Source organism: Protopterus annectens, chromosome 6.part0 (genome assembly GCF_019279795.1).
Source record: "Protopterus annectens isolate FY-2018-M chromosome 6.part0, PAN1.0, whole genome shotgun sequence".
Lineage (NCBI taxonomy): Eukaryota > Metazoa > Chordata > Ceratodontiformes > Protopteridae > Protopterus > Protopterus annectens.
In genome coordinates, this window is record NC_056737.1 from 1,119,122,311 (window position 1) to 1,119,145,764 (window position 23,454).

A 23,454-nucleotide genomic window follows, 5' to 3' on the forward strand; every position below is an offset into this window, starting at 1 on the left:
CCTGCATATCAATCAAAAAGAAATGTTAGCTGTACAGAATGCTCTGACAGCCTTCAAAGACCTTATTCTTCCAGGACAACTATTGGTAAAGACAGACAACACCACAGTTATGTGGTACATAAACAAGCAGGGGTGAACTTATTCCTACCCACTCTGCAGACTAGCCATGGCTCTGTGGGACACAGCCTTGAGCTACCAAGTGAACCTACAGGCTCAAATTCCTGCCAGGCAAACTAAATTCACTGGCAGATGACTTAAACAGAAATGTCATGGACCCACACGAATGGAAACTGGAACCCAAGATATTCAAGCTCTTGAGGAACAAATGGGGGACACCAGAGGTAGACCTGTTTGCCTCCCTTTAGAACTACCAATTGAACAAATTCTGCACCAGACCTCCCCACAGTCAAGCTTGGAAAGTGGATGCCCTGTCCTTTACCTGGGGAAGCCTCTCAGTTTATGCCTTCCCCCTCTGCCTCTCCTGTCGAAGGTTCTGCTAAAGATCAAACAGGACAAGCCAAGGGCAATACTCATTGCACCAGACTGGCCGCGCCAGCACTGGTACCCCCTTTTGCGCAGTCTGACAGTGCTACAACCTTGGCACCTGCCTCAGACCCCTTCCCTGCTGTCCCAGCAGGTGGGCCAGATTCTGCACCCTCATCATCAAACCCTGAACCTTGCAGCCTGGCTAATTCCCTGAGCTCACCTCCAGCAACCCTCAGTAAGCAGGTGCTGGATATCATTCTTGAGGCAATGAGGCCTAGCACTAGAAAACCCTATTCAGAAAAGTGGAAAAGATACTGTTACTGGAGCGAGGCTCAGGGGATGGGGCACAACGGTGCCCAGCTTGCCTCATATTCGAGATTATTTTAACAGAAATGCTCCAGAATGGCCTATCTTTCTCTTCAATGAAGATTCATTCCTCTGCCATATCAGCACATTATAATACTGAGCCACCCCTCTTCTCTCATACCCTGCTAAAACAATTCCTTAGAGGGGCCAACAATTTAAGACCCCCCAGGAGAGCTCCCACTCCAGCCTGGGACCTTAACTTTGTATTGGAAACACTCACTCTTCCCCCTTTTGAACCAGCTGCTACAGCAGAGTTGAAATTCCTTTCTTGGAAAACAGCTTTACTTCTAGCCATCACTTCAGCAAGAAGAGTTTCGGAACTGCAGGCCCTCATGGCAGTGGAACCCTTCATTATCTTCCATGTGGACAGGGTTTCCCTCAGGAATAATCCATTCTTTATGCCCAAGGTGGTGTCTAGTGTGGCTCTAAACCAGTCCATTCATTTGCCTACTTTTTTCCCTAATCCTCAGAATAAAGGGGAAAGGATACTACATTCTCTGGATATACACAGACAGCTTAGATTCTGGTTGGACAGGACTAAGCCTCTCAGAAAATCTGACCAGCTGCTAGTTAGCTTTGCTGCAGAGGCAGAGGGCAAGGCCATTTCAAAGCAAACCATTTCCAAATGGATAGCACATTGCATCCATTTCTACTACAAACACCATGGAAAACCTACCTCACAGGGGATAAGAATGCATTCCACCAGGGGCTGCATCTACCTCTACTGCATTTATCAGGGGAGTCCCTACCAGGGACATCCTGGAGCTCTGTACATACTTTCACCAAACATACCACCTGCCTATCTTTTCTAAATCCAAAGCTGGATTTGCCACAGCAGGCTTACAGGGCCTTATTGCTAGTCCTAATGCTCTCTAACTACCTCCACCCTTCCTTAGCTTTGGGAATCAACCCAAATGTGATGACTGCAACAGTGAATCATGAAGAACATAGTACAGTTGTGTACACTTAAAATGTAGCTGTTCCAGTGTATTCACTGTTGCAGTCATCACATTTGGGTCATCATGTTCCAGTGTATTCACTGTTGCAGTCATCACATTTGGGTCATCATGTTCGAGTGTATTCACTGTTGCAGTCATCACATTTGGGTCATCATGTTCGAGTGTATTCACTGTTGCAGTCATCACATTTGGGTCATCATGTCTGAGTGTATTCACTGTTACAGTCATCACATTTGGGTCATCATATTCGAGTGTATTCACTGTTGCAGTCATCACATTTGGGTCATCATGTTTGAGTGTATTCACTGTTGCAGTCATCACATTTGGGTCATCATGTTCCAGTGTATTCACTGTTGCAGTCATCACATTTGGGTCATCATGATGTCCTTCATGGATGCATCTGCAGTCATAACAACTGGGTTGTCCTGTCGTCAGGCAGCCCTTCAGTCGGCCGGATTCCAAAGTCCGGGTCCGGCTTCGGCTGATGTCGCACTCCACCCGACGTCATCTCTGTTGGTCTTCGGGTATAAAAGCATCAGCCGACGCCATTTTCCTCAGTCTTTCTTGCCGCGTGGCCAAGCAGAAGCTGTTCGCAAGTGCCGGTCGGTCGGATCCAGAGATTACTTCTACCGAATACTACTTCGAAGACTTCTAAAGCTAAGTACCCCGTTGGGGACTCTTTCTTGCCTCAGCCGATGTCAGAAAAAGTTAATTGTTTAACCTGTGGGAAACAAATACCTCATAAAGATTTCCACTCTTACTGTCTGCCTTGTTTAGGCCCAGCCCACGACGTAGCAGCCTGTTCGGCCTGTGCTTCTTTCAACCGACGAACGCTTAGGCGTCGGTCAGAGTTTGCAGAACAGTTTTTCGGTTCTGATTTTGCGTACATTATGCCGTCGGATCCTCCGACTACCCAATCTACCAAAAAACGCAAAGATAAAGACCGACACTCGCGGTCCGCGGTTTCGGCCGAAACCATGGTTTAGCAAACCGCGAGTGTCTCGGTTTCGGCCGAAACCGAGAAAACTGATCTAAGTACAGCTGAACCTATTCCTACAACTGAGGCCCCTGCTACAACTCTTGAATCGACCTCAGAAATTTTACCCACTACGGTGGTTGACTTATCAGACACCATCCCCTTGGATGTCTCTACCCCAGCACGTGGTGCTGCTAGGCCTCCAGCAGCCATGTCCATTAAGGCCTTCGCCAGGGCTAAAGCAGCCAAGACTACTAAAACAGTGCCTGTTAAACCCTCCACATCCAGGCCCTCTTCTAGTTCCCAAATGCTTACTTTGGCAGAAGATTTAATTTCTTTAATTAGAGGATCTCAATCTCACCCAGATAGGGCCTCTCAGCCCCAGAGAAGAGACCTAGGGCAGAGCCCCCTGAGCCAGTGTCCTCTGATGAATCTGCTGATGAATCAGACATAACTGACCAGCCAGAGGCTCCCTTCTCCAATTTTGAAGATTCTGATGCTGAAGAATCCATTCCAGCTGCTTCCCCACCAGAAGAATTCTCCTTTGGGGAAACCTTGCATGCCATGCGAGAACAGTTCCAATGGCAGCAACAGGATTTTTCAGACTCCAGAAAAAGACTTAGGACCTTTCTGCACCTCCCACAGCACAGGCCCTTAGCTATACCTCCTGTTCTCTCTGTGGTGGATGATGCTTTCAATGATGTTTGCTCCGCTCCAGATTCTTTACCCCCAGACCCTGCCAAACCAGACAGATTTTACAGGGTGCCAGATACGCATCACCACCTTTACAAGGCCCCACTTGCAGACCCAGAAACTATATCCCAAGGTCCCAAGGCAGTAGCCGCGACCATAGCTAAAAACCCTACTCCTTCTGAAAGGGAAGCAAGGTCATTAGACAGATGGGGTAAAAAGGTCTACACTTCAGCTACTCTCTCAGCTAGAGCTTTAAACTGTCAGTTTCACATGATACAATACCAAGAGTTTATGCTTGATCAGTTAACTAAAAAACTAACCACTGATGAATCTCTTGATAAGAAATATGTATTACAGATGGTAAATAACATACAACAGGTTAGCAACCATTCCTTAAAATGTGGCTATGATGCACTGGAGGCTTCATTTAGATCAGCCATGACAGGCACAGTGATAAGAAGGCATGCATGGCTAAAGGAACAAGCTTTGTTAAAGCTAAGCTGCTAGATGCTCCTATGGACAAGACAAGTTTGTTTGGTACACCTGCCCAGCAGGTTATGAAGAAAATGGAAGAAAAGGCAAAATCTGTTCAAACTGTCAAAGATTTCTTGCAGGTTCAACCCCCAAGGTTTAGCAGGAACTGGCCTGCCAAAAATTGGTCCTTTCCTGACTCCACAAAATTTCAAAGGGGCAGGAATAGACGTTCCAGAGGCAGAAACCAATCCAGAGGAGGTGCCTACAGAGGACGACAGTGGCAAGGTAACAACAGAGGCACAGACACAGCCTCTGCCACTACATCAGCACAACCACAGTGACTTAACCCTAAATCCGCCTACCAGGGAACAAATAGCAGCTCCTCTAGGCGGAAAGTTAACCTTATTTTCAAAGAACTGGCACTACATAACAAAAGACAAGTGGATTTTACAAACCATAGATCAAGGTTACGGTTTCACTTCCACACTTTACCAGTCAAAAGAGGAATGCCAAATCTACCTCCAAATCAAAAAACAGAGGCTCTACGCCAGATAATGGGGTTAGCAAACATGAGAGCTGTGGAAAGAGTGCCAACAGCAGAGCAAGGAAAGGGGTTCTATTCCAGACTATTCCTAGTTCCAAGAAAGGAAAAAGTTGGAGACCAATTCTCGACCTGTCCACCTTAAATACATACATCATTGTCCCAAAATTCAAAATGCTGACCCTACAGCAACTTCTTCCCATGCTGGGCAAGGAGTCTTGGCTGGTAACTCTAGATCTCAAGGAGGCATACCTGCACATCCCCATTCGACCAATCTGCAGAAGATACCTCAGATTTCTTGCAGGATCAGAGCACTATCAATTCTCAGCATTGCCCTTTGGCTTATCTACTGCCCAGAGTATTCACAAAATGCCTGGCATCAGTAATCGCCCATTGCAGACTACAGGAATTCAAATTTACCCATACCTGGACGACTGCCTGCTACAAGGGGACAACAAAAGCAAGCTGACAACAGATTTACAAAGGGTCATTTACTTGCTACAAGCACTGGGATACACAGTCAATTTACAAAAGTCAAGGCTGATACCATCCCAAACAAGGACTTTCTTGGGCCTGGAATTGGACACAGTAAAACAAATGGCATTCCTGACTACAGAAAAACAAAAAGAACTTCCTCTTTACTTCTTGGCACTAACAAAACTGAACAAGTTAACAGCAAGAAAAGTACTGCAGGCCTTGGGCTTCATGGCATCATGCATAATCTTGGTTCCATTTGCCAGACTACATATGAGAAAACTACAGTGGTACCTAAAGAATTTATGGTCCCAACACAGACACAGTCTAGAAACAGAAATCCCACTAATTCCATGCTTAAAACAGGAGTTCCTATGGTGGGCTCAGGCGTGCCAGTCAAACCCAGGCCTACCCTTTCGCAGAAGTCAAGCAAGCCAGACCATCACAACAGCCGCGTCAGACCTAGGATGGGGGCCCACATGCTGGACAAATGCGTGCAAGGATTGTGGACACAGGATCAACTTCACCTGCACATCAACCTAAAAGAAATGCTGGCAGTAAAACTGGCAATCCAAAAGTTCAAACCATTTCTCAAGGAGGGCCAGTTGATGATAAGGACAGACAACACCACAGTCATGTGGTACATCAACAAACAGGGAGGCACTCATTTATACCCCCTATGCAGAATGACCTTGGAGCTGTGGACCCTGGCACTCAGCTACAACATCCAGTTACAGGCAATATTTGTACCAGGGAAAGACAATACTCTAGCAGACATATTAAGCAGAACCACTTCGGATGCCCACGAATGGAAGCTGCACCCGGACATCTTCAAGACCATCTCAAAGAAATGGGGAATGCCACAGATAGACCTATTCGCATCACCTCTCAATCACCAGCTCAAAAAATTCTGCACAAGGACATCCCACCCACTAGCATGGAAAGTGGATTCGCTCTCCTTCAACTGGAAAGGCCTAACAGCATATGCATTCCCACCTCTTCCTTTGATACACAAGGTACTACTGAAAATCAAGGAAGAACGTCCAAGGATAATCCTGATAGCACGAAACTGGCCAAGACAACACTGGTACCCACTACTGAGGAGCATGTCTCGGAACAATATGTGGCCAGTACCCCTGATGCCTTTGATGTTAACTCAGAACAACTACAGCATCATACATCCAAACCTAAAAACGTTGCAACTAACTGCATGGAACATCACATAGCAGCAGCTAATCCAGAACTTTCCCAAAGAGTAAAAGACATTATTCTTGAAGCACGCAGACCTTCAACAAGAAGGAACTATGCTGGAAAATGGAAAAGGTTTGTCATTTGGAGTATGGAAAGAGGAAAAGATGTGTCAAACATAGATATGCCTAACATTCTGGAGTATCTGAGCGAAATTCTTCATTCAGGGCTGTCCTACTCCTGCATCAAGATACATACATCAGCTATTTCAGCAGAATACAGCTTTGATCCACCTGTTTTTCGCACCCTTTGCTCAGGCAGTTCCTCAGAGGAATCAAGAATGTAAAACCTCCAAGGAAACCACCATTACCAGCTTGGGATTTAAACTTTGTGCTAGAAAAATTGACTCTATCACCCTTTGAACCAGCAGCAACAGCAGACCTACAACACCTGTCATGGAAAACTGCTTTCCTGCTGGCAATTACTTCAGCAAGGAGGGTTTCGGAACTACAGGCCTTAATGGCAGTGCAACCCTTCCTAATCTTCCACCAAGATAGAGTGTCCATGAGGACTAATCCTACATTTATGCCCAAGGTGGTATCCAGAGTGTCTTTAAACCAGACAATCCACCTACCTACCTTCTTTCCCAACCCACATAACAGAGGGGAAAGAATACTGCATACCTTGGATGTACATAGACAGCTACGCTACTACTTGGACAGAACAAAAAATAGCAGAAAGACTGACCAACTTTTAGTAGCCTATGCAACAGGAAGGGAAGGAAACGCTATTTCCAAACAGACAATCTCCAAATGGATAGGAAATTGCATACGATTCTGTTACTCCTTCCATGGAAAACCAATTCCACAAAACATAAGACCTCATTCTACAAGGGCAACAGCCACTACCACAGCCTTCTTACGAGGAGTGGCAACCAAAGACATTATTGAGGCGGCTACTTGGACCTCCGTGCATACATTTGCCAAGCATTATAATTTGTCTCTATATTCCAGATCCCGAGCAGGGTTTGCCACTGCTGTACTGCAAGGGATCCTAAACACACCATAATCTACCTTTATCCTCCTCCCCTAGTTGGCTATGGTATTCTACCCAGTTGTTATGACTGCAGATGCATCCATGAAGGACATAGTACAGTTTTGTACCTACCATAAATGTAGATGTCCGAACTGGATAGCATCTGCAGTCAGGATTACCCTCCCTCCTTCCCCTCTGTGGTACTCCTAGGGTGTTTACCCTCCTAATAGCTAGCTGTTGGGGGGGGGGAGTCTTTTATGGTGTATTTGTTTGTATATATGTACATACATGCTGATTTGTTGTGTTTACCTCTATCTATTTGGAAACATTGGCATCTATCCAAATTTTAGCCTGCAAGAGGGCTTCTGGCATCTGGGGCAAGAAACACTGAGGAAAATGGCGTCGGCTGATGCTTTTATACCCGAAGACCAACAGAGATGACGTCGGGTGGAGTGCGACATCAGCCGAAGCCGGACCCGGACTTTGGAATCCGGCCGACTGAAGGGCTGCCTGACGACAGGACAACCCAGTTGTTATGACTGCAGATGCTATCCAGTTCGGACATCTACATTTATGGTAGGTACAAAACTGTACTTTCCAGTGTATTCACTGTTGCAGTCATCACATTTGGGTCATCATGTTCCAGTGTATTCACTGTTGCAGTCATCACATTTGGGTCATCATGTTCGAGTGTATTCACTGTTGCAGTCATCACATTTGGGTCATCATGTTCCAGTGTATTCACTGTTGCAGTCATCACATTTGGGTCATCATGTTCCAGTGTATTCACTGTTGCAGTCATCACATTTGGGTCATCATGTTCGAGTGTATTCACTGTTGCAGTCCTGGTTACCCTCCCTCCAGCCCCCTGACTTCTCTTGATTTCTTTCCTATCCTTTTTGTCTGGCATATCTTATATCATTGGTATTTGTTTTTTGCTGGGGGTATTACATACCATGTAATTGCTTCCTATTTTGGGAGCATATGACATCTGGGGCAAGGAAAACTGGTGTAATGGCATCGGCTGCATGTTTTATACCCCTGATGACCTAACGTCATGGAAGAAGCGACAGCATCCGCCGTAGAAATCCCAAGACTGGTATTCAGGCCGGCTGAGGGCTACCTGCAGGCAGATAACCCAAATGTGATGACTGCAACAGTGAATACACTCGAACATCTACATTTATGATAAGTGTACACAACTGTACTTTTTCTTGTATCTTACCTTTAAGATTTGCTCATGTCAGCTAAGGGAGGGAGGGAAAGGCAACTGTGGAAAGCAGATTCTATATAAAGACTTCCACTCTGTTGTTTTGCTTAGGGGCAGAACACGATTACCGTAATTGTAAAATTTGCCATTCATTTGTTCCTATAAGCCTTCGTCATAGGCTAGCTTCCCTTAATTCATATCTGGAGACACAATGTCTCAAAAAAGCCTCGCAAGTCTTGTTCTCCCCCTTTTTACAAGGAGGAAGTTTTAGATCTGCTTAATTAACTGGTTTAGAAGGAAGCTTTGTTCTCTGTTCTTTCACAAGGGCAAACAAAGGGCTACCACCTGGCCAATGAGATAGGAAGTAAACATTGTAGCAGCAGGCTGTGCTGTCCAGTTTGGACAGCATGTGCTGCTAGTCAGCTGATACTGGGCGGGTATTAAATGTCCATGTTTATCTTGTAAGTGTTCTTAATGAGCACCTCGAGAGCAGCTCATTGGCAGTTTGGAAAGACAGTGATGTAATTTTTCCACCTCCGAAAAAAAAAAAAAAAAACAAGACATTCCATGTGCATTTCAGTATGACGCTTATAGAGCGCGCATTCAGCACTTAACATAACCATCTGTCAGATACCCTTACGTTGCATTGGTGATAGAGAATTTTACGTTGCAATAAGTTTTCAGGTACATTATTACTGTAATTGTAGTATACGGTGGCTGTTTCTCAGAGATGGACTATGTGTTTCACAGTAAGCCAGAAGATACCTATTTCAATAGAGAGCATTTTTTTCTACTCCCTTTCGTTGGTGGTTGAAGTTCGCCTTTGCAGAGGAGTGTTCTCTGACAGTGTTTGCAGAAATCGATGGCTGTGCAGCACAAACTGTAAGTAAAAACCAAACTCGGCAGCAGTAATCTGATAGCCCTGCAAACCGGAAAGGAGATCCAAGGCTTCATTTGTTAAACGCTTTCATTCTAGACACTGAATTTCTTTCCAGTGTCCTTTAAAGCCACCTGATATCTTCACCCTTATATCAACCACCTAAAATATACATGATCACAAAATGTCTTTGCATTTACACTTAGAGAGAGAGAGTGAGAGAGAGAGAGGGACATGGAAAGAAGTGTGTTGTGTTTTTAACATCCTGAAACAGTAGCAGACTAAACTTGAAGTTTTCTTCAGTTGTATTTCTTTTTATTGGTCATGTTGAGTAATTATCTGTACGTATTGTGATTTGGGGCTGTAAATAATTAAAACTCTTTTTTTTCTTTTTATTCTGATTTCTTTCCTTCCTGCTGTATAGGTTCACCTGCACAAAAATTATACAGAACAGTAAGGCAAAGGAAAGGGATTCTCTTGGCTTCTAACCATCATTAGATATTGTGAACTTATTTATTTTTTTTGTTAATATTTCTTTAAATGCAGTATTGTCAGACTTGCTGACTCAGAAATGACATCAGCAGCATTTCTGACACCAGTTTTTAAAAGCTGCACTCCGCTGCTGTTATCACTAGGTTGTGATTATGGACAGAGTAGTTTGTATCCCTCTGAAATGCTTAATCAAAGCTGATAATTTTGTTTTTTGCAGAGTAGTCTGTTTTTCACACATTTTCTTTTTTTCTCTCCCTAGAACTAAGAATTTTTTATGACTACAGAGTTCCAACCCCCATTTATACATTTAGGACAACCAAGCATGGGATGCAAGTTTTCTGTATCCTTGACGTCCTTCCTATGGGTCAGGAGGTTTTTCTTCTGCCATTAACCCCTCCCCCATTGGCTGCTTGGTACTTTCTGCTATGCTTAGCTTCTGCTGAGGGACGTGCATCCGTACACCCATAATGCTTAGCAAGAGCACAGTGCTGTCCTTGGCAGGCGTTGTTCAGATGTGTACCAATCACCTGCATGGCATGTATCACTGCAGTCTGACCTATAAGTGGTACCCCGACAGTTGGACATGTATCAGCCGTTGCCTTTGGCATAGAAAAGTCAAGAGGCATCACTTCCACCCTCATCATCTGATTTCTTCAGTGCTTGGGCCTGTACTGCTAGCATTGCCATGTAGTTGTTTAATTTTTTTTCTCCCCCCTGCATCATTTATTGGGAGTGCACCCACCACCCCATGTCCATCATCAGGTCTACCAGTCACCTTACTAACCCCCCCAACCAGTCTCCATTTACGGCTGGGGTCAGTGCAGAGCTTAAGGGCATCCAATGGGGTCTGGCTGACTACTTCTCTGGGGGAGGGCTTTTATTCCATGTGACCTCCCCATTTATCACCCTCTCCCTCACATTCACTGAGCTTGTCTGAGGGCTACTCCCATCATTGGCCTATGCATCCCCTCAGTGCACATCATCAGGGAATTCCTCCCTCCCAGGATGGCTTTCCCATCCTTTCCTGCCTATGCCTCAGATGCCCTGATTGCCTGGAGAATAGCTAGGGCTTTATCTCTTTGTCACAGTGCTGGCCTTTCCATGTAGTCTTACATTTTAGTCAGTGTAAACTGAATTTATTATTGGAAAGTTAAGTAGTTCTTGCTCTGATCTACTTGTTTTAAGTAACTTTGCACAGCTAGGATAAATATTGGAAAAAGAGATGCTGACATTTATGTCTTCAGGATGACATTTGGATGGTTCACTGTTTTGCTTGTGTGTGTGTTTGTGTTTGAAAGTGAGAGAGAGAGAGACACACACACAGATGCTGCTGTGTTTATATATACATGTTGGCACTGGGAATTCTGTATATGAGCATAGTCAAGTATATACGGTCTAGTCTGTATATGATCATAGTCAAGTATATACAGTCTAGTCTGTATATGAGCATAGTTAAGTATATACGGTCTAGTCAGCTGTGTTGGCATATTTGTTAAAATGCAAGGGTTCCATATAGCTTCTGTGAGTAACTTTGTGCAAGTGTGTACAGCAGTGGTCACAGACAGAGTAACAAAAAATACACAAAATAATAATTTCTTGGATTTCATACCCTGGGAGTCATCAGCAGAGTTTTTTTTTATATGAGCACAGTTAAATGAGTGGGTGGGTTGCTTAGTGAATTAACAAGATGCCTTTCTGAAGGGTTTCTTTTTTTCTTGATAATGTCCATGGATGAGAGGTGAAACCTGCTCCTTTACATAATATAACTGACCTGCTTCTGACAGTTGTTTGGGTGTTGGGGTGTTGCTGTAGTCATTTTGCTGTTTTGCAGCTCTAACTGGCTTACTGTTACTGTAAGAGTGAGGTGTGTCAGTCTGCAGAGAGGGAGAGACTGGCAATCTACAGTGGACCTGCTTGGATGAGGTACGGTGTGATATGGTCTAACTTGGCGCCCCTCCCCAGCTTTATTGCAGAATACTATAATCGTAATCATATGGAACAGATTACAACTGACTTCATAAACTAAGATATGAGGAATATTATCAGACCTGACCCCTAACATTTGGCTTTTTGAAGGGCAGATCCAGCCTCCTGTATCTGGTAGTTCTTTAAACTGGATGTACTTCTATTCCCATGTTGTAGTATTTAACATGAGGGATTCCCCACCTAGGTGACCCGAACGTCCAGCAGCATACCAAAGACTTAAGCTACTGGAAGGTATGTCCGATGTTGCACACAGGATACAGCCAACGTAGGCCATAAAAGTGATGTCTGCATGTACCATCCTGAGAACTTCTCTGATACCAGTCTGAACGCCAACGTCTACTGTTCGCCAAAGTTAACCCACTTTCAGATAAGTGCCCGGTTTGAGAACATTTATTTGTGCTTTTGCTACTGCATGTTTGACATAGGTTAATGTCATTCAAGAAGGGCAAGTGCCACTGTGGAAGCCAGATTCCACACAACAGTGTATCTTGATGTGGCCAAGGCATTTAGTAACATTCCCCATGCCAGGATCATATAGAAGCTAAATGTTTTTAAAATGAACTTGTGGCAAGATGGATAACAAACTAGCTGAAAGACAGGACCTGTATAGTATGAGTTACAGGTGCCTCATCTGATAATAAGAAAGTGGCCACTGGTGTTCCTAAGGGGCAGTGCTCGGGCCTCCTTTTCCTGACATTTACTTCTTAAATCTCCAAGCAGACACCCAACACCTCTGGCAAATATAAAGTTTACTGATGATTGTTAATAGGGGGATGTTAAGTCACCTTGTAACATCCAAATCCTCCAGAGTGAATGTCCCTAGTAAACTCTTGGTGTACTAAAAAGGGCGCAAGCTAAATGCTAAAATTGTAGCATCATAACAACCATTTCTGCTGTTATACTTCATGAACACCACACCACTACAGAACAAAAATATAGTTGGGGACCTGGAAGCTTGGGTGATGTCTCTCCTCTTTTGACCATCATGTGACAATGCTGGTCAGAAAATCATTTTATTTAGCACAACCTAATTGCCAAATAAATATCATCAAAGTCAAAAAAAGTAATCACTCCCTTGCATTCATCATTTATGAGACCAGTTGTCAAGCAAAATCACCCCTTCAGTATGTCTTAGTAAACATAGCAAACAATTAGAAAGACTCCAAAGGTTCTAACCAAAAAAAATCACAAGCATGAAGTCCCTGAGCACCAAAGAATGTGGAAGGTATTTTACTTTATTCAGTGTCTTACAGATTTTTGAGGGGAGATCTTTGTCTCAGTCACAGCATCATTAAAGTCCTGATTGTCCTGGACCTCCTGTAGCTCCATATGTCCAGTGACTGTAGCAGCACCAGAACCAAGGACCTAAATATTCACTTAATGATAAATAAAAACATGGTGGAGAGACCGATTTTATAACTAAGCACCTCCCTAATTTCTGGAAGAAACTTCCCCTGCATCTTAAGCAGTGCTACTTGCTGTCTTCCTTTAAACATAAATTGGGTGACTAGGTGGGTAGCGACAAATTTACTCTAGGCTTGACTGATATGGCCTTCTGGAGAAAGGAGGCGTAGCCTGAGGGGGAGGGTACTGGCAAAGCATTAATGATCATGTGACTCGGTGGCCTTGGCATAGAGAATCTACTCATGAGTACGAGTTACCCTTTTTCTTTTGCTTTTTTCAGATTGTTAAATAACATCATGTACCCATGTCCATCTTGGCCATGTTTAGAAAGTAATACTTTCCAAAACTTAAGTCTGTCTGTGTGTGACACACACACACACACACACACACACACACACACACACACACACACACACACACACACACGGATGTTTACCAAATTGTCATAATCAATATAATTAGCTAATTAGTACACCAGTTAGTTTGCCAGGCACACCAGAAAATGCCAAGAAGGACTCCCACTATCCATTCTCAAAGGCAGATTGAACTTTGCTGTGCAGCCCCATTGTATCCAAACCAAGACCAAGTCACAGCACAAAATGTGCAACCTAGGCCACCTTAAAATCTGCCGATAGAGACTAGCTAAACTGGCTTGTCTCACTGCCAGGGCAGTCCACATCTTAGTGAAGTGCTCTGTATCCTCTGCTCTTCCCTTTCAACTCACCCATTGGTATCCCTGCCTTCCACACATGATTGTGACAACCTGGAACCTCCCACTCCCAGTGAAAAAGGTCAAAAACTAAAAACCCTTTGGGGAAGGATAGGAGGTTCCTTTTTGACCCCTGATGCTATCCCCTTTACAGGCTCAGCGGGACTGTGGCACTAGCCTTCCTTAACTAACTCTGTTGCTAAAACATTTAAGCTGATACTATTAAGTGCTATATTACTGCTTTTACAAGAGGTGAACCAGGGTAAGAAGTTCACTCTCTTCCTTCTGTAGGAAGAGGAAGAAGCTCTGGAATACTTTTTATTTTCTCTAGAACCCAGACTGGCATTCCCTTCCTGACCTAGGCTGTTTTAAGATTACCTGCCACTTGTCAATCACCTTATCATACATTTATCCCTTACCTATACTAACTCAATACCACCCTTTCCAGACAGTACTGTCTGACTGTACCCACCCTTCCCAGACAGTACAGTCGATTGTACCCCCCCTTCCCAGACAGTACTGTCCGACTGCCAAGCACAGCCATTTCCAAATTGAATGGACTCTGAAGGAAAGGGTGATTCACGAACTGTTATTTGTTTGGACCAATGTGGAAGTTTTGGAGGGTTAAGCTTTGTTGGAGGCTGCATCCAGACAGCATGTACCATGTCCTTTATGTTTAGTGGAAGTCTGTAGCCTAAATTCTAAGTAAGGAATTTATTTTCAGAAATACATGCAAGTGTTCCCATGCTTGGCTGTGGGTTTCCGCAAGTCCTTTTACTGTTGACGGATTTCTGTCACAAAAGTAGGTGGGTATTTTTGCATCATTTGAATATTGGGCAAACTTTTTTCTTCTAATACCCCACAAGATTTGCAGGAGTAACCCCTCCCAATCCTTTGATGCACACCCCTAGGATGGTATAATCAGGACAGCGCATACCAAGTTGCGGTTAGTGCATCCCCCTGAGGCAGTAATATTATAAAATAAAATACTTGAATGAAGCTAGTAAAATCTAGGAAATTGTTTTTTTTGTGTGTGTTAAAGCCTTGTGAGAAAGTTCGGATACCTGATTTGTTGTCATTGCATAAATACACTGTGCATGCTTTGTTAGATGGTAACTGCATATGGTCATTGGGTGTGAGGGTGGAGGGTCCCCCTCCAACTACATTTTAAAATGAAAACATTACATGCATTTTGGTGGTGGAGTATTGTAAACTGGTAGCAACCCCCCCCCCCCTGTAAACTGGTAGCAACCCCCCCCATGCAACATGATCAGTTATCTGTAGCAGATAGCAGATGGAGAATGTACTGGACCAAGGCAAGGACACCAGTAAAATCCTCCACTCTTTATTGGCACCACGAATAGCAAAATATAAGAAGTTTAACGCTCACAGTGAATTGTATGCGTTTTCGTACGAGAACCTCCCAGACTTCATCCGAAAAAATAGTACAAAGCAAATATCTGCATTTAAATAAGGATCCACCTTAAATTCAATTAAGTCCCAATTAAAAATTAAAAAGACATTCACATCAACCATGAATATTATTCAATATACAATGTTGTTAAATAACATCCTGAAAACTTAAAAAAAAAATTATAATATAAGTATATGTTAAAAAATGTATTAAAATATACATGTCTGCCACAAACAGATTATAATTTGGTAGCTCTTAATTTTAACAAATGAAGCAAGGAAGTATGATCATTGAGACTTGGATGTCTGTTAGCCTCCAGGACTTTTTGCCAGTAAGTTTCCCTAAATTCTAACTTTGTTTCCCAGGGACCCCTTCTAATGTCCCTGGGCAACAATTCCAGAACAAAAAACTTAAAGTTGGCCCCCTCACATTGCAGTGTCTGCCTGAAAAGTGCATTCTTAGTGTTGCACTCTTTGATGTCATTAAGATGCTCGTATATATAGCGTTTTAATTGCCTCTCAGTTTTCCCCACATAAAATCCATCACAATGGTTACATAAGGTGAGGTACACTATACCAGAGGTGTTACAGTTAGTGTATGTTCTGCCGACCAACTTTTTACTTCTTGCCTTGATGAAAACACTTTCATCCGTTTTTTTTTGGAAACCTGAGACTGTCGCTGTTAATGGACCCTTAATGGACAATTATTCCAACGGACTTAACAAACTGTATGATGTTCTTTTAAAGTACAAATCCCTTTCTTTAGACAACATGTATTTCAATGAATGTATCATGGCTGATATTGTGCCTAAGGGCTTACGGGTTTGCAAATACCCAAATAATGTCACTGTAGGCTCTGAGTGTCATCAGGAACTCATAGCCATTTTTGACAAATGCAGTTTAGACATTTTGAGGGCTATTATTAAAAACAGTGAACGTGAAATGGATAATTTAAAGTTGTATATTGACAGTTTAAACAATGCCATTACGAGTGACCTGTTGTATGGGATTGAAAACGAAAGGGCTAGATATTTTGATGTTAGACGTGTGGATGAGAGATGTGATGATATTTTGAAAAGGAAGTACAGGAAAATGGACAGGGACCTGAAGGATTATAGGGATGGTAAACAGTACCCTGCACCAAAGGTACAGCATAGTTTTACATTACAAGATGGTGGCGGGTATATAGGAAGCAACCAAAATTCAATTGAATATGGTCTCCATGATCTGCACAATAACCAGGATTCTTCTACCCATGTCCAGGAAATTGACAATTCATAACAGGAGAATGAGTATGTCCCCCCACATAGGTCTGAAAGAATCAGAATAACCATCATGGCAACCATTTTCACAGGGAACCAGGATATCGGCAGGGAGGGGGGTACTCCAGATGCCGGAGGTGAATTATGATTCAGTTATTACAAGAGAACACAATGTCTTTAGGCAATCTGGCTTTCATATTTTTAATTACAGTGATTTGACAGTTACTTTGGATTTTTTCAGATTGTTTATGAAAGGATTTAAATTTATTCCAACACAGAATAGTAACCTTTTGAATGTCATACTAGACATAAAGATGTTTGTACGTAAATTGAATTTCGAGTACATCTTTGGTAAGGGGGCCTCGACATCACAGACGGCACTCCCTAAGAAACTCAGTACATCCCCCCCCTGCATCCCCATCTTAGAAATTTAGAACAGGTCTTTGAAAGGGAAGTTCGTAGGGTACACCCTGATTATAAAATTAGTTACAATTTACCCACAGAGGAACAAAGTTTATTGCAGAACCTGTGTTCTAATTCTGATGTTAGGGTGATGGAACCGGATAAGGGAGGGGTAATTGTACTGACAGACAGGATTTTATATGAAGGCAAGATGCGATCTATTTTGCATGATGAGACTAATTACAGTTTCGGATAAGGGAGGGGTAATTGTACTGACGGACAGGATTTTATATGAAGGCAAGATGCGGTCTATTTTGCATGATGAGACTAATTACAGTTTGGTATCTATCAATGAGATCAATATTTCCTATCATAAAATTGATTTTGCTTTAAAGGATTTATTTGATCAAGGTGTCATTGACTTCCCAACTTATGCATATCTGGAAAACAAAAAACAAGGGTATCATCTATCTTTGGAATACCCAAAGTATATAAAAGTACCCAGGATCCGCCTTTGAGACCTATTGTGGCCTCAGAGGGCTCTAAAATGCCACTTTGGCCAAATATTTGGACTGAAAACTGAAAAGTTTGTGGAAAGGCAAAAAGCATATTTTGCAGGATTCCTGGGTCTTTTTAAGTAATGTTAAGCCTGAATTGTTCTCAGAAGAACATATTTTTGTACTATTGACATTATTGACCTGTTCTCTGTGATTCCCCACAACACAGGGTTAGAATGGTTGGAGGAGGCCCTTAGATTACAGGATGGGGTCTCTGACAATGACATTTTTGTTTGCATAGAGTTGGCTGAATTGATTCGCAAGAATAACTTCATATTTTTTGAAGGAGAGTTTTTTTAAACAAGAACGTGGGGTAGCTATGGGTGCCAGTTGTGCTCCCACATATGCCAGTATTATTCTGGCTATGTGGGAGGGCAAATTTGTTTTGAACAGCACATTCTCCAAGTGTTGGAGGATGTACAAAAGATTTCTGGATGACATCTGCTTGTTTTGGGGGGACAATTTGCAAAGGTTGGACAAGTTTATGGGTTATTTGGCACAAACTACCACCTTTTTGGTTTTTACACATCATGTTACCTTTGATTCTATGCATTACTTGGATGTATCTTATTTCTAAGACTGAGGGGGGTTTTAGATCCAAATTTTATAGGAAGAAAACTTTCTCATATTCCTATATTTGGTATTCTAGTGCTCACCCTGCCTTCCAAAAAAGAGATCTCATTAAGGGCCAGTTGGTTAGGGCTAGCCACATGACCTCATCAGAGGTTGACTTTTACCTTGAATGTGACATTATTGCAAGGATGTTTGAGGAAAGAGGCTACCCCAAAAACTTGATTTTGGATGTCAAAAATTAGGTCTGTATGGGTAGACAGGAAAAATATCCCCCTATATTAGGAACTGGTTCTTTCACTTTGAGTAAAAAGACAGTTAATGAGGCTTCTGATTTGCATTATAACAGAGCCTTTGTCACAAATTTTAGCGGTGATGCCTCTTTCCTTAAAGGTATGCTAGAGAAAGAATGAAATAAATTTGTTGAATTTACAGACTTGGATGTCTTTAAGAACCAGCCCCTAAAGGTTATCTTTAGAAAGGGACATAACATAAAGAATCTGCTGGAACAAAGCAGTCACAGACCTGTTTTTTTCCCACAGAAAGGTTAGCACATACATGTGTGGAGCCTGCCCTCAATGTCCCCACATTATTCACGATGAAAGTGTTTTCATCAAGGCAAGAAGTAAAAAGTTGGTTGGCAGAACGTACACTAATTGTAACACCTCTGGTTTAGTGTATCTCGCCTTATGTAACCATTGTGATGGATTTTATGTGGGGAAAACTGAGAGGCAATTAAAACGCCGTATATATGAGCATCTTAATGACATCAAAAAGTACAATACTAAGAATGCACTCTTCAGGCACACACTGCAATGTTAGGGGGCCAACTTTAAGTTTTTTGTTCTGGAATTGTTACCCAGGGACATTAGAGGGGGGGTCCCTGAGAAACAAAGTTAGAATTTAGGGAAACTTACTGGCAAATAGTCCTGGAGGCTAACAAACATCCAGGTCTCAATGACCATATTTCCTTACTTCCTTTGTTAAAATTAAGAGCTGCCAAATTATAATCTGTTTGTGGCAGACGTATATTTTAATACATTTTTTAACATATACGTATATTATAAAGTTTTCAGGCTGTTATTTAGCAACATTTTATATAGAATAATATTCATGGATGTTGTGAATGTCTTTTTAATTTTTAATTGGGACTTAATTGAATTCAAGATGGGTCCTTATTTAAATGCAGGCATTTGCTTTGTACTGGTTTTCCTGATGAAGTCTGGGAGGTTCTCGGACGAAAACGCATACAATTCACTGTAAGCATTAAACTTCTTATATTTTGCTATTCGTGATGCCAATAAAGAGTGGAGGATTTTACTGGTGTCCTTGCCTTGGTCCAGTTCTTTTTGGAGATTTGGTTTTATTTCTGGACTGTTTCCTTGTGTCTTTTTGGTTAGATGGAGAATGTAGTTATTACTAATGATTGCACTGGACCTGCTGTTGATGCAAAAGTGTTACATACGATGTTCTTCATCTCACATTGCTGCAGTCCTTACACTTGGGTAGTCCGCTGTCCTCGGTCGGCCCGAATATCAAAGTATAAGGCTGACGTCGGTCAAGGCGCATTAGACTGACATCAGGACGTCAGGGTACAAATGCGCATGACCGACGTCATATCCTCTGTCTTTTTTGCCGCATGGTCCGATGCAGAAGCAGCGTTGCAAGTGCCGTTCGGCGTTCTGAAATTTTTCGAATTCGGAGTTTCAGACCGAGTCAAAGTTGGCTAAGTACCCCGTTGGGGAATATTTTAGTTTTTTCTTGCCTCAGTGGTTTACCGGATGTCAGACAAAGTGAATAACTGTATTTCTTGTGGGAAACAGATACCGCATAGAGATTATCATTCTTTGTGTATTCCTTGTTTGGGGCCTGAGCACGACGTTGTTGGGTGTCGCTTTTGTGCTAGATTTAATAAGCGCACTATTAAGCGAAGGTTAGATTGTGCCAGGTTAGTCTTCGGGAAGCGGTGCAATTATAACATGCCGTCGGATGCTCCGACGCCCGCTTCTACGAAGAAGCGTAAAGACAAAGCAGCTAAGCCCAGACAAGAAGAGTCGTCCGTACCGGACGCCGGTTCTTTGGAGGTGTCGGTGGAACCGGGGGTTCCGCCGGAGGTTTCTCTGGAGTCTCAGGGGGAGACTTTGTTATTGCAGGATGTGGCCTCTCAGGAGGCAGGTCAGGCTGAAGGGGCTTCTCAGGTTACTGTACTCCCCTCCCTTCCTAGGGTGGTTAGGCCCTCTCCTTCTGTTTCCAAGGCTTCTCCCAGAGGCAGGCCAGGTTTAGCTTCTGTTGGTGTCACTCCTAGTTCATCAGGATCTGTGCCCAAGAAGCACATGCTTAAAATGGCAGAAGATTTAATTACTTTAATTAGAGGTTCTTTGCCCCCTCCTGATAAGAGGCCTAGGGTGGAACCAGAGTTGGGGAGTTTTGAGCAGACTTCGGATGTTTCAGAGTCTTCGGCTGAAGACTTGCAGGAGTATTCTCCTTATTCTGATTCTGATGTGGATGATTCTACTCCTTCTGCTTCTCCTCCAGAGGATTTTTTCTTTTTCAGAGACTCTTCATTCCATGAGGGAACATTTTAAGTGGGAAGGTCAGGACTTCTCTGATTCCAGGAAAAGGCTTAGGGAATTTTTGTTTTTACCCCAGCATAGGCCTTTGGCTATACTTCCTGTTCTGGATGTTGTGGAAGATGTGTTTGCAGAGGCTGCTCTTAATCCTGATTCTTTGCCTCCTGCTCCTGTTAAACCGGATAGGTATTACAGGGTGCCTGAAGCTCATAAATATCTTTAAGAGTCCTAGGGCGGACCCAGAAACTGTTAGTCAAGGGCCTAAGGGTGTCAAGGCTTCTGTTGTAAAAATCCGGTTCCTCCAGATAAAGAGGCCAGGGCTTTGGATAGATGGGGAAAGAAAGTCTATACTTCTTCCACCTTAGCTATGAGGGCTTTGAATTGCCAGTTTCACATGTTGAAATACCAAAACTATCTACTTTCTCAATTGAAGTCTAAGGTAGATGCTCTGGCGGAAGGTATTGAGTGTAAGGAATTACAGGATTTGGTACATGTTTCTGAACAGGTGGGTAAGCATTCTTTGCAATGTGGTTTTGATGCTGTACAGGCCTCGTCTAGGGTGGCTGCCACTGGGTCAGTTCTTCGCAGGCACGCCTGGCTGAGGGATCAGAATTTATCTGACCATGTTAAGACAAGGATTTTAGATGCTCCTTTACAGTCTGATGTGTTGTTTGGTTCACCTGTGGAGGCAGTCTTAAAGAAAATGGAAGACAAGGCTAAGTCTATGCAGACTGTTAAAGATTTTTGCAGGTTCAGCCTCCAAGTTTAGTAGGAATTGGCCTACCAAGGGGTGGACGTATCCTTCTTATGATTCCCAGTCTAGTTGTAGATCTAGGCGTGGTAGGGGCAGAGCTCAGGGCGCTTTCAGGCCTAGAACAGGAGTTCACCTGCACAGTCTTGGTGAGGGCAGGGGTCAGTCCTTTCGTAAACAGGCCCAATGACCTACCTTTTCAGCTGCCAGAGCCTTCTCGTCTGGCAGCACCTTTGGGAGGAAGGTTGGCACTTTTCAAGGAAAATTGGAGTTTAATTACCCAAGACAGATGGGTATTGGATATCATACACAAAGGTTACAGGTTTTATTTCCATACCTTGCCTCCTTTCAAAGGCATGCCAGACGTTCCTCCTCAACAAAGTATAGAGGCTCACAAACAAATTTCTCTGCTACTTCAAATAGGGGCCATACAGCCGGTCCCTCTGCCAGAAGTGGGCCTAGGATTTTATTCTCGCCTGTTCCTAGTACCAAAGAAGGGGAACACGTGGAGACCAATTTTGGATTTATCTATCCTCAACACTTATCTGGACATTCCCAAGTTCAAAATGTTGACGTTACAACAGCTTTTACCTCTGCTGGGCAAAGATCACTGGATGGTGACTCTGGATCTCAAGGAGGCTTACCTTCATGTTCCTATCAGACTAAGTTGCAGGAAGTATCTGCGTTTTCGGGCTGGAACTTCTCATGATCAGTTCTCTGCATTGCCCTTTGGCTTATGTACTGCGCCCAGAGTGTTTACGAAAGTTCTGGCTCCGGTGATAGCTTTCTTCAGGCTAAAAGGAATACAGATTTATCCTTATTTGGACGATTGCCTGATTCTGGCTCAAGAAAGGGACGAACTTCTTCATCATCTGCAATATGTGATAGCAGTGCTAAGATGCCTGGGGTATTCTGTGAACGAAATAAAGTCCAGTCTAGTACCCTCTCAGGACATGTGCTTTCTGGGTGTAAGACTGAATACAGCATCCCAGATGGCCTTTTTGACCCCGGACAAACAAAAGAATCTTTCCCTTGACTTCCATCAATTGTCTCATCAGTCCAGGCTGACTGCAAAGACAGTCCTTCAAGCCTTGGGGTTCATGGCATCTTGTATTCTGGTGCTTCCCAATGCCAAACTGCATATGAGGAAGCTACAATGGTATCTCAAAATGTATGGACACAGCACTGCCAGGATATGGACACTGTCATTCAGATAATACCTTGCATTCAAAAGGAATTTTTGTGGTGGGCTCAGGAATGTCACCTAAACAAGGGACTCTCTGTGACCCTGCCAGAGGCGAGTCAGATTCTAACGACAGATGCCTCAGACAAAGCTTGGGGAGCTCATCTAAATGGAAAGTGGATACAAGACACGTGGCCTGCCAGACTACAACATCTACATATCAACTTGAAGGAGATGTTAGCAGTCCAATTTGCATTAATAGCTTTCAAGGATTTACTTCTTCCAGGGCAGGTGTTGATTCTAACAGACAACACAACTGTCATGTGGTACATCAACAAGCAAGGGGAACACATTCTTATCCTCTATGCAGGCAAGCAATGATTTTGTGGGAGACTGCTCTCAGTTTACAGCTACATCTTCAGGCAAGGTTTCTGCCGGAGCACAGAACTCCTTAGCAGATGCGTTGAGCAGGCGAATTATGGATCCCCACGAGTGGAAATTGGATCCTCATGTATTTCAGAAATTGACAGTGTCATGGGGAACTCCAGACATAGATCTGTTCGCTTTTCCACTAAACTACCAGCTGCCAAAGTTTTGCACAAAAGGTTTCATCCCACAGCCTGGAAAGTGGATGCTCTTTCTTTCAATTGGAACAATCTTCATGTGTATGCCTTTCCACCTCTGCCTCTCCTCCCAAAGGTACTCCTAAAGGTCAGACAGGACAAGCCAAGGATGATTTTAATAGCTCCAGATTGGCCTCGACAGCATTGGTACCCTTTACTGAGAAGTCTGGCAGGAGCCTCCATGGCCTTTGCCTTCGATTCCACACCTGCTGTCTCAGGAGAACAGTCATTTACTCAATGTCAAACTTCACTC

The 23,454-nt window shown here is 43.2% G+C and overlaps 1 protein-coding gene across 14 annotated transcripts in view; it reads left to right on the top strand.

Annotated features, from left to right (window-relative positions):
* Nucleotides 1-23,454, top strand: part of RBMS1 (RNA binding motif single stranded interacting protein 1) — a 1,922,565-nt gene that overhangs the window by 816,434 nt on the left and 1,082,677 nt on the right. Inside the window, exon 1 of one of the 14 annotated variants that reach the window (XM_044074742.1) lies at nt 9,064-9,284. The exons of the other annotated variants lie outside the window; for them this stretch is intronic. Coding sequence (XP_043930677.1) covers nt 9,265-9,284 — 20 coding nt within the window. The 5' untranslated portion in view covers nt 9,064-9,264. Of the gene's footprint in view, nt 1-9,063; nt 9,285-23,454 lie in introns of those variants that run through there. 14 annotated transcript variants of the gene reach the window in all.